The sequence below is a fragment of the Orycteropus afer genome, unplaced genomic scaffold (genome assembly GCF_000298275.1).
Source record: "Orycteropus afer afer isolate SDZICR_OR568_19922 unplaced genomic scaffold, OryAfe1.0 scaffold00018, whole genome shotgun sequence".
Taxonomy (NCBI): Eukaryota; Metazoa; Chordata; class Mammalia; order Tubulidentata; family Orycteropodidae; genus Orycteropus; species Orycteropus afer.
This window is the reverse complement of record NW_006921605.1, coordinates 6,803,158-6,813,801: the sequence shown is the minus strand read 5'-3', so window position 1 is coordinate 6,813,801 and position 10,644 is coordinate 6,803,158. Positions and strand designations below refer to the sequence as shown.

The 10,644-nt window shown below is 60.7% G+C and overlaps 2 protein-coding genes across 2 annotated transcripts in view; one reads left to right on the top strand and one right to left on the bottom strand.

Annotated features, from left to right (window-relative positions):
* The window catches only part of ITGB4 (integrin subunit beta 4), a 30,087-nt gene extending 26,240 nt beyond the window's left edge, over positions 1–3,847 (top strand). Inside the window, exons 32-39 of the mRNA XM_007959645.2 lie at positions 77–301; positions 753–995; positions 1,903–2,052; positions 2,622–2,810; positions 2,989–3,144; positions 3,228–3,392; positions 3,501–3,608; positions 3,708–3,847. Coding sequence (XP_007957836.1) covers positions 77–301; positions 753–995; positions 1,903–2,052; positions 2,622–2,810; positions 2,989–3,144; positions 3,228–3,392; positions 3,501–3,608; positions 3,708–3,847 — 1,376 coding nt within the window. The remainder of the gene's footprint in view (positions 1–76; positions 302–752; positions 996–1,902; positions 2,053–2,621; positions 2,811–2,988; positions 3,145–3,227; positions 3,393–3,500; positions 3,609–3,707) is intronic.
* Positions 3,848–4,376: 529 nt separating this feature from the next.
* GALK1 (galactokinase 1) lies at positions 4,377–10,399 on the bottom strand. The gene is made up of 8 exons (XM_007959644.2): positions 10,235–10,399; positions 8,880–9,069; positions 8,313–8,432; positions 7,982–8,117; positions 7,675–7,856; positions 4,806–4,956; positions 4,555–4,717; positions 4,377–4,448 (listed from the first exon to the last, which is right to left on the bottom strand). Exons 1-8 carry the CDS (start codon positions 10,397–10,399, stop codon positions 4,377–4,379), a joined length of 1,179 nt encoding a protein of 392 aa, XP_007957835.1.
* Between the last annotated feature and the right edge of the window lie 245 nt (positions 10,400–10,644).

The window sequence follows — 10,644 nt, the reverse complement described above, 5'->3', positions numbered from 1 at the left end:
TCGGCCGGCCCCTCCTCGCGCAGCCGCCCGCCCGCCGGCGGCGCCAACGCGGCCCTTCGTTGTTCCCAAGGCGGAGGCGGCGGCTGCTGGAAGTTCGAGGCCCTGCTGGGGGAGGAGTTGGACCTGCGGCGCGTCACGTGGCAGCTGCCCCCGGAACTCATCCCGCGCCTGTCGGCCAGCAGCGTGCGCTCCTCCGAGGCCTTCGAGGCGCCCCCTGCGCCCCCAGACGACGGCGCCAAGGGTGCAGGGGACGCAGGGGGCGGCGGCCTGCCTCGCAGCGCAACACCTGGGCCCCCCGGAGGTGACGGCGCCCTCTGGGGCCGCGCCCCGACGGCACACACCTAGGCACACTGGGCGCCCGCGCTTGGGGCGGGCAGCCAGCCCCCAGCTCCAGTCCGCTGCACAGGCTGCCATGCTAGGGGACTGCCCAGGAGACATAGCAGAGAGGCAGGGCCCACCAGGGCAGGTGCCTGGGCTCCCGGGGGCGGGACAGCAAGTCTCCCACCCGAGCTCCGCTGTGCTCAGACCCTGCGCCTGTGATTGGCGTCTTGCTGGGCCAGGAGGCGGAAGCGTGTGGCCAGCCAGGGGCAGGGTGGCACTCCTCCAGGGACACAGCCCCTGGCGGGCTGAGGGAGGCTAGCTGTATTCATGCCAAGGCCCCCGAAGGTAGGCAATCCCGGGATCTCCCAGGGCCCAAGCTGCCCCGTGTGACTCCGGCCCAGGCCCGCAGATGACCCTGCCCTCCTCCGCAGAACACCTGGTGAATGGGCGGATGGACTGCGCCTACCCGGGCAGCGCCAACTCCCTGCACAGGATGACTGTAGCCAATGCTGCCTATGGCACCCACCTGAGCCCACACCTGCCCCACCGCGTGCTGAGCACGTCCTCCACCCTCACGAGGGACTACCACTCGCTGACCCGCACAGAGCACTCACACTCACGCTCGGCCACGCTGCCCAGGGACTACTCCACCCTCACCTCCCTCTCCTCCCAAGGTGAGTGTGAAAGCCCCGCCTACTGCGAGCCTTCTGGTCCAGCTCCCTACGGTTCCAGCCTTGGCCTTTGGTACCCCAGCACCCGCCCTTCAGCGCTTACACACACACACACACACACACACACACAGACGCACTATGGATGTACACATATGCACACACCTGTGGACACGTGCACACTACACACACCATGCCTGCAAGCATGTGTACCCACACATATATACACATGCACACACACACATACACCCTACCCCTCTCACTCTTGTTTTGTCCTGCTCTAGGCCTCCCTCCCATCTGGGAAGCCGGGAGGAGCAGGCTTCCGTTGTCCTGGGCCCTAGGGGCCCGCCGTTGGGCTCAGGTGAAGGGGCTGCCCCGCTCTGGGGACTCTATAATCCTGGCGGGCCAGCCAGCAGCACCCTCTTGGGGTCCAGGTAGTGCACAGGTGGCCACCCTGTGTCTCCATAGCTGACCTGCTCCATCTGTCAAGCATCCATCCATTGCAGCCACCACCTTCTCGTCCTAGCCACAGGACCGCTGCCTGCACACAGGAGCTAACCACCCGCCCCATCCCATCACTGCTGGTGCCTAACTTAGCCTCCGCCTTTGTGGGGATGTCAGGCTGGGCTGGGGAGGGACCAGACCAGCTGAGGAGATTGGTGGATGCTGACCAACTCACAATGCTCACCCTTTCTTGGCACAGGCAGGGCCTGCACCCACTCTGAGGACATGCGGGAGGTGCTGGGCAGCCTGGACAGGGGGTTACAGGGTGAGTGAGCCACCCAGCTGGCCGGTGGTCCACTCAGACACACCAGCGGTGAGGGAGGTTAGGGGCTAGAACTGTGACTTGCACCCAGAGACCCCTGCCTCAGCCCCCGGGTCTCGGGCTCTGATTGTGACCTTCTGTCCTCAGATGCCTTCATGGCTGCGGGTGTGCCGGACACTCCCACCCGCCTGGTATTCTCAGCCCTGGGACCCACATCTGTGAAAGTGAGCTGGCAGGAGCCACAATGTGAGCGGGCGCTACAGGGTTACAGCGTGGAGTACAAGCTGCTGAACGGAGGTGTGTATGTCGGGTGGCTGTGGGCAGCCCGGCGAGTCTCCACGCACAGGGCGCTCCCTACTGTGCCAGCAATCACCCAAGTCCCCTGAGCACTAACACCCCAACCCAGCCTTTGAGTGGGTCATTCACCCCAAGCTCCCCTACTCCCCTTCATTGTCTCTTCTGGCCCCATCTATCTTCCTGGCCTCTCCTCTGGTCATCGCGGCCAAGTTTTGCCTAACAAAGCCCCATTGACCTCAGAGCCAAGGCCTCGGGATGGCCTATGACGTACCTCTGTGGAAATTTGGAAAGGGCAGCTCTGGGCAGATGCTCAAAGCAGCCCTGGCAGGGCACAGGGTCTGGCCAGAATATGGGTGGCATTTCAGGTTCCACCCCTTCTTGCAGAGTACACTCCCTGAACAACCAGCCCCGTCTGGTGACTCTAGGCTAGAGCTTCCCATAGCCAAACCATAGCTAGTCCTGGTGGGTGACGGCCAGATCCTGGCAGCACCCCAGGGAAGGGGCATCCTAGGGATGATGCCAGGGATGGGAGGGAACTGCTCCACTGTCTGTCCCCACGCCCTCCCCAGATGAGCTGCATCGGCTCAGCATCCCTAACCCCAGCCAGACCTCGGTGGTGGTGGAGGACCTCCTGCCCAACCACTCGTATGTGTTCCACGTGCGTGCCCAGAGCCAGGATGGGTGGGGCCCAGAGCGTGAGGGTGTCATCACCATCGAATCCCAGGTGCACCCACAGAGCCCACTCTGCCCCCTGCCAGGTAAGCTGCCCCCCCCCCGACTCCCACGGCCACCCGTTATTGTGCCTACCCCACCCCACCATTCACTCACTCACACACACACACACACAGACACAGACACTCCCCTTAAGCTCCCTCAGGCTTGGCCTTCATCCTGTGCACCCCACCAACACACTGACATCCCCCTCTGCTTCTCCAGGCTCTGCCTTCACCCTGAGCACCCCCAGTGCACCAGGCCCACTGGTGTTCACCGCCCTGAGCCCCGACTCACTGCAGCTGAGCTGGGAGCGGCCACGGCGGCCCAATGGGGACATCCTCGGCTACCTGGTGACCTGCGAGATGGCCCACGGAGGAGGTGCTGCCTCACCTGGGGCAGGGGTGGGCAGGGGAAGGCTGGAGCCGGGAACCATGGAGCCTGAAGGTGTCTCCCCTGCCCAGGGCCAGCCACCACATTTCTGGTGGATGGAGACAGCCCCGAGAGCCGGCTGACAGTGCCAGGCCTCAGTGAGAATGTGCCCTACAAGTTCAAAGTGCAGGCCAAAACCACACGGGGCTTCGGGCCTGAGCGGGAAGGCATCATCACCATTGAATCCCAGGATGGAGGTAGGGCGTGGGCTTCAGCCCCACCCCAACCCTGCCCCAAGCCCGCCTCTTCACAGGCCATGCCTCTTCCTGGCTCTATCCACTGATTGGCTCCTCTGTCCACTCCAGGTCCCTTCCCGCAGCTGGGCAGCCACCCCGGGCTCTTCCAGCACCCACTACAAGGGGAATACAGCAGTGTCACCACCACCCACACCAGCACCACCAACCCCTTAGTGGGTGAGCGGCCAGCTGGGATCCCTGGCGCTCTCAGAGGTGCGAGTGGTGGGGGAGGGGCACGGACCTAGGCAGGGTCTTTCAATACCTCCTCCTTTGCAGACGGGCTCACGCTGGGGTCCCAACACCTGGAGGTAGGTGGCTCCCTCACCCGGCACGTGACCCAGGAGTTTGTAAGCCGGACACTGACCACCAGTGGGACCCTCAGCACACAGGTGGACCACCAGTTCTACCAGACCTGACCACACACGCCCCCTGCCCCAGTGAGAGCCCTGGAGCCTGGACCCCCATCCCCACTGCCTCTCCTCTCCCTCAGCGCCTCTACCCTGGGACTCTCCGGAGTCCAGCCCTCCCACATGCGGCTCACTTCCCACAGCAAGCGCCTCAACCACAGAGCAGGGGGCAGGCGACCTTGGGGAGGCATGAATGGGGCAGAGGCCCCAGAAGCCCCCTTGGCTGCCCACCCCTTCCCCTTACCCCCAATTTGTAACCAAAGAGCTGAGACCTGCATATCAAAGACCCAGCCACTGTCCTGCAATTAATAAAAGATTTTGCTACTCCATGGTTCCGCCCTGGCCATGGTTCTGGGGCCTGAGAGGTGCCACCCTGAGGAAGGGATGGTTCTGACACCCACTTTCTCAGATGCCCACACACACAGCCACCTCTGAGACGGGCACAAGTTTATTGAGCTCACAGATAGGGTGGCAGGTGCCAGAGGGCCAGGGCTGACCTGCAGCCTGGGCAGGCCTTGTGCCCATCCAGAATAACACCTCACAGGGGCAGCACCGTGGCACCATCAGCTGCCTGGGAGAGGTAGAAGGTGGCAGTCCCGCTGTACTGCTCCTGTGGGAGGGGTGGGAGGGGTCTGAGCAGCCCCATGGGCTAAGTGCCCCCAGCCCTGGGCACCTGCTTGGTGTCCTCTGCCCTCCCAGGTTTGGGCACCGCATACCTGGATGTGCTGCAAGGTTCGAGACACAGCGGTGTCCTCCAGCAGGGTCACCGTGCAGCCACCAAAGCCGCCACCTGTCATGCGGCTGCCATAAACCCCAGGCACAGACAGCGTGGCCTCCACCAGCTGGTCCAGCTCAGGGCAGCTCACCTCGTAGTCATCCCTGCAGAGTGGACACGGAGGGGCAGGCCTGGGACGCGCAGGCCAGGACGGCCCGTCCCTGGGAGATGCGGGTGCCCAGGGGGACTTACCTGAGTGAGTAGTGACTCTCCACCATGAGGCGGCCAAAGGCTCGGTAGTCCCCACGGCTCAGAGCATCCGCAGCCTGGGCCGTGCGCCGGATCTCACCCACAACGTGTCGTGCCCGCTGGAAGCACTCCTTGCTCACCAGCTCTTTGCCAGCTGGGGAGGAAAGGGAGTCAGCAGACCGCCTTTCACCTCCTGGGCCATGTAGAGGAGGAGCCACAATGGCTGCAGGGCAATGGCCCTCGCTGGTCAGCCAACACCTGTCTGCTGAGTGCTCAGTGAAGAGGGGTGGGGAGGCTCATGGGACAGGGCCAACCTCCAAGGCAGAGATCCGGCTCTGAACCTGCATCTAAGTCACAAGCGAGCAGGTGGCTGGGCTTTGGGGCCTCCTCCTCTATGGTAAAATGGCAGGATGCTGCCTCATTCATGAGGACTGAACACACAGGAACCACCCAGCAGGGTGCCTGGCACATAGCAGGTGCTCAACAAACTGCAGGTGAAGGTCCAGGCCCTGCAGGGGTTTCCAGGGTGACTAGGATACTGTCCTGCCCTCCAGTGGCCCTGGCAGGGCAGAGGGGAAAAGCTGCTGACATCAACACAGGCAGCAATGGAGCCTAGGGGCCAGGGTCACCAGAGAGGACAGGGAACAGCCCAGGCAGAGATAAGGAGGCAGGGAGTCCTAGGAAATCAGCAGGTTATCCCAGTGGGTGTGGGGACGGAGGGAGTGCCGAGTGCCAAGGGGAGTTTGCTACTTAATTCCATGGGCAGCAGGAGCCATGGAGGTTTTGGAGCGGGGGAAGGACAGGGCTGAGCCCTAGTGAACAGAAGTGACTGCCTTGGGCAGGAGGGTCAGGGTGGGAGATGTAGGCGCCCAGGACCAGCAACTGTTAATCAAGTAAGTCTATATCTAATTGGAGGAGCTCTGCTGGCGTACTGCCTAAGGCATTTCACTGCTAACCAGAAGGCTGGCGGTTCAAACCCACCAGCCACTCCTCAGGAGGAAGACTGGGCAATCTACTTCTGTAGAGATGCTGCCTCAGAAACCCAGGGAGGGGTTGCTATGAGTCGGAATCAACTCGACGGCAGTGAGTTTGGTTTTTGTTTTTGGTGTATCTAATTGGAGGCCTGATGGGGACCAAGGTCAGGGACAGGAGTGGGAGGATAGCTTAGATGCTGGGACAATGAGGACTCAGGCTGACTTGGAGGTACAACAGGAGTGATAAGGATGAGAAACTAACAGAAAAAGGGAAGTCTGGGGAAGCCTGTGGGAAGGAAGGAGTTCAAGGGGTCACGGTTCACCCCACTGGGCAACCAAGGCTGCGGCCGGGAGAGCAGGGGCCAGAGAATGGTGGGGGCTGAAGTGTGGGGCACATCAGAGAAACCTGGTTATTCAACAAGGTTCTCAAGTCCTTTAAATAAAAACTAATTTAATTCTCTACAACTCTGTAGAGCGGGTACCATTATTGCCCACCCATGGGCAACTCCAGCAGCAACTATGGCTGCTGCAAGGGAGCAGGGAGGCAACGGGGCCAAAGTCAGGGCTGAGCGTAATCCACGAGGTTGGGAAGCCACTGGCCAGCCTCGTAAGAGGTGGCGCAGAAGGTGGCATGAGAGAAGGTCAGGCTGAGCAAAGGGGTTAGGAAATGGGTGGGGATGAGGAAATGGGGAAACACACATTACTGAGACGACACTGAGAAGTTTGAGGGGAGGAAAACACACTTTTAGGAAGAGAGAAAGCTGAATCTGTTTAGTGTTTCATGTTTCAAAGGCAGAAAGAAAGGGGCAGGCGGAGGAAAGAAGAAAGGGGCAAGGGGTGGCAGGGCTGCCGCAGGACTCTGGAGAAGGCAGGGGAGCACCCAGAGGAGTGAAGAGCCTGGGGGTGGAAAGAAAGCAAGCTGAAAGCATTCACGTACAAAAGCCTCGGCCAAGGTCATCTGCACAGAGTAGGCAGGGCAGGGCTCAATGGCCGCCCTGAAGGTGATATTCACAAAGGGAAGGACAGGATGGTCCCTGAAAGGTGCACACCTAGTGGCGGGGAGGGTGCAACTCCCAGACGGGGCAGCCCAGTGGTTCAGTGTGGGCTCCAGCTGGCCGCCTGGGTGTAAATCTGAGCTCTGCCCCATCCATGAGTTGCCCGTGGGTAGGTGATAATGGTACCCACTCTACAGAGTTGGAGAGAATTAAACGAGTTCATATTTAAAGGCTGTTGAGTAAGTACAACTTTCCTGACCATGTGTACCAGGAACCTTCTGCCTTTTGACTTAAGAATCCCACTCCTAGGAATCTTACCCTAAGAAAATAATAAGAGAATGCAGATGAACATTAACATAGGAAGTCCGGTGCAGGGCTGGGTGTGATGTCAGAAGATGGTTATGGTATGGTGCATCTGTATGCAAGATTGTGTACCCTTTAAACATCATGTCGATGGTGAACCTTTCAGAGCGTGAAAAGGGTTCTGAGATCATGGTAAGTAAAAAAACGAAAACAGTTTCCTCATCTGTAAAATGGGGCGGTACAGGTGAAAATAACGCATATACTCAATTTTGACAAGAAGGAAATGAAAAACATAGGAAGGAAATATGCTAAGATGCTAACAGTGGCAACTTCTAAGTGGTGGCCTTATAGCCTATTATTTTCTCCTTTGCGTTTTGCTGTATCTTCCACAGTGGAAACCTAATTCTCTTACTAGGAAAAAAAAACCAAAATGAAGATTTCAAGCCGACTTGCTGAGGCTAGAGCCCTGGGTTTGCAGTATCTGTGTGAGAGAAGTGGGCAGAGCATGGCAGGAGGTCCCTGGAGGTCAGAGTTCAGGCCACAGCAAGCCTGCAGCAGGTACCCGCCCACCTCCAGGCCAGGGCACCAGGCCAGCCTCACCCTCGAGCTCCTCCAGCTGCACCTCCCGGAGGCTCTCCTTGCCTAGCGCCTGGGCCACCTCCTCACATTGGCGCCGCCGCAGAGGATACTCGCTGGAGCCCAGCGAGTGGCGGACGTTGGAGTTGGTGATGAGCACTGCCAGCTTTGGGTCGGAGAGCGGCACCAGGGTTGTCTCCAGGGACCTGGGGTGGAGATGGAGGAGGGGAAACGACAAGGCCAAGCGTCTGCTTGCCAGGCCGGGCGGTGGGCAAGCTCCACCCAGGAGTTCCTGATTGGGAGGTGGGAGGGAGCGGCGGGGGCCCCTGACCTGCAGTCAATGAGCAGGGCGTGACCCTTCTGCCCCAGAAGAGCGATGAGCTGGTCCATGATGCCACAGGGCACCCCCGCGAAGCTGTGCTCAGCCTGTTGACACACCTGGGCCCGGGCAGCTACTGCCCCCGAGTCTGCAGCACAGGGTGGGGTGGGGTGGGAAGGCTGGGGCCCAAGAGGGGCACGCGGTGGGCAAGTGGAAGCCGAAGTAGCTCCAAAGACACTTCAGGGAGATTCTCACCCCCCTCCCTAAGCCGAAGGAGGGGAAGCAGAGCTAACCACAGACCTCAGGAAGAGGGTTGGGCTGGGGGCTGGGGCCTAGTTGGTACCTGGGCAGAGCTGCTGGAGGAAGGTGTACATGGCCACTTCCAGGGATGCTGAGCTGGAAAGCCCACCCCCCAGGGGGACTGAGCTGACCACCACTGCACTGAAGCCAGGGAGGGGGCCAGCTGTAGGGGAAAGAGTGGGTGATGGTGAGACAGATTGCCAGGAAAGATGGGCACAGGAAGGGCATATGTTCTGGCATGACGGGAGGCAACGGCCTGGCAGCCTGCCTCTGGGGCGTTGTCTCTATTGTCAGAGACCAATGATCTGCCAAGCCGAGGGGCCAACTGCTCTCTACCTCCCACCTTCAGTGGCTCCTGGGACACCATCTTCCCAGTTGTCCTGCCAGTTTAGGGCTCTGGAGGCCAAGAGACTAGGACTGGAATGAATCTGGGCTCCTCCAATCATGTAATGGGCAACAGGGCAAGTTCCAGAACCTCTTGGAGCATCAGTTTCCTCATTTGTAAAATGGGGATGCAAGTCTCCCGTGGATTCGATGAACTAATGAACTACACAGCCGTGAGGTGGCGCTCCTGGTACCAGCGTGAACTGAGCCAGGCCTGGGCCCGTACCTGGGTAGTGCTGAATCACTCCCTTGATGTAGTTGGCCCAATGGGGTGTCCCAGGCTCTAAGGACCGCTGGGCTGTGGGCAGCGGGAACTGCAGCCGTCGGGGCTCATCAGCATCCTCAGAGGTGGTGAGAAGGGAGACGAGCCCGTCCGTTCGGGGACTGCCCACCAGGACAGTCCTAAGTTCCAGTGCCTAGCAGGAGAGAGAGAAACCAATTCCATATCACCAGTCCAACCAAGGTTCCCAGGGACAAGGGGCCTCAGGACAGACCCAGAAAGGGTGGAGCCACAGCTGGTTCCACCCTGCCCTGCAGCCGACTCCAGGTTCACCAAGAGGGGGATGGAAGTGGTAGGGAAAGAGCTGAGCAGGCCTGGGGGGGGGGTATCAGGCGGGCCAGCTCCTGCAGTGCAGACCTGGACTCTGGCCTCTGCTAAACATGGGCTTCCAGCTACGGGGCAAGGGGAAGAGTGCACAGGGAGCGAGGATTAGAGCGGCCGATACCTTCCCATTCGGCGGTGGCCCTGGATGTGCTCTAAGGAGTTCTGGTGGTGCAGTGGTGAAAGCATGTGGCTGCTAACCAAAAGGTCGGTGGTTTGAACTCACTAGCCGCTTTAAATTAGAAAGATAAGGCAATCGGCTTCCATAAAGATTTACAGCCTTCGAAACTCTATGGGGCAGTTCTGCTGCGTCCTACAGGGTCACTATGAGCCAGAACTGACTCGATGGCAGTGGGTCTTTATGGTTGGATGCACTGTACTCACTCGCACCAAAAATAAAACCGGACCTACTGCAATCCGGTCGATTCTGACTCACGGTGACCTTACACTGGCAGCGGGGTGGAAAGGTCCGGCTCTGAAAGGAGGCCTGGCTCTAGCTGCAGTCCCACCAACAGCCTGCTGTGTGTCCTTGACCGGGACACTCGCCCTCTCTGGACCTCAGCTTCCTCCTCTGTGAACTGGTCGGTCCGGGTCAGGAGTCTCAGGGTTAGTGTGCGCCCTTCTATGGCTGGGGTCCCACGGAGGCCAGAGGCCCCGATGCCTGTTCCTGCATGTGACACTGGGGCCCACAGTTTGAGGCCAACGCGCTCCCAGACTGAGGGTGAGGACCTGCAGGCCGCTGGGCGGCTCGGAGAGGAGGCATCGGCACACCCCCTGCCAGCCTACTTCCTCACGGGTTTCCAGGGTATCCAGCTTCCTCCTTCCAACGCGGGAAATGCCGCCCCAGGCTCTTCCCCCAAATGCTCCACCCGCAAACTCAGGGTAGGAAGTTCAGCGCTGCCCGTCCACCGTTCCACGGGGCGGGAATTCGCCTCCTTGAGCCCTGCACTTGGCCAGAGGGGTCCCCAGCAGCCCCTCACCATGGGCAACACCAAGCCCTGGTTGTAGTCCGTGTGCTCCCCGATGAGGTTGACGCGGCCTGGCGCAGACACAGCCAGCTCGGGCTCGGCACCGAACTCCTCCCGGAAGGCCCGCCGAGCCTCGGCCAGCAGTTCGGCGAGCTGGGGATTGCTCGAAGCAGCCATAACACTCCCACGCCGCGTACAGCCCAGCTCGGCCTCGCAAGCCCACTGGGCCGTAGATGCTCCGGGCGGTGCCACTGGGGCGGGGCCACGGCAGCCGGCTACGCACATTCCTGCACGCGCCACCTTCCCTCCCGGGGGCGCGCCGGGCTCGCGCGCGCGCGCACTCGGCTCCAGGGGCCTTCCCTCCCGTGCGCCTCGCGCCCGAAGCGACGCTGGGGGGGTGGGGGCACGGCGAGGCGAGTCCT

What these genes read in the sequence shown, in the direction of transcription:
- GALK1 (XM_007959644.2), bottom strand. Translation starts at nt 10,399, where the DNA reads ATGGCTGCTTCGAGCAATCCCCAGCTCGCCGAACTGCTGGCCGAGGCT. An exon ending in GAGAGTCACTACTCACTCAG is followed by an intron (nt 4,718 to 4,805) that starts GTAAGTCCCCCT and finishes TCCACTCTGCAG; the next exon opens with GGATGACTACGAGGTGAGCT. An exon ending in GAACCTTGCAGCACATCCAG is followed by an intron (nt 4,449 to 4,554) that starts GTATGCGGTGCC and finishes CCCCTCCCACAG; the next exon opens with GAGCAGTACAGCGGGACTGC.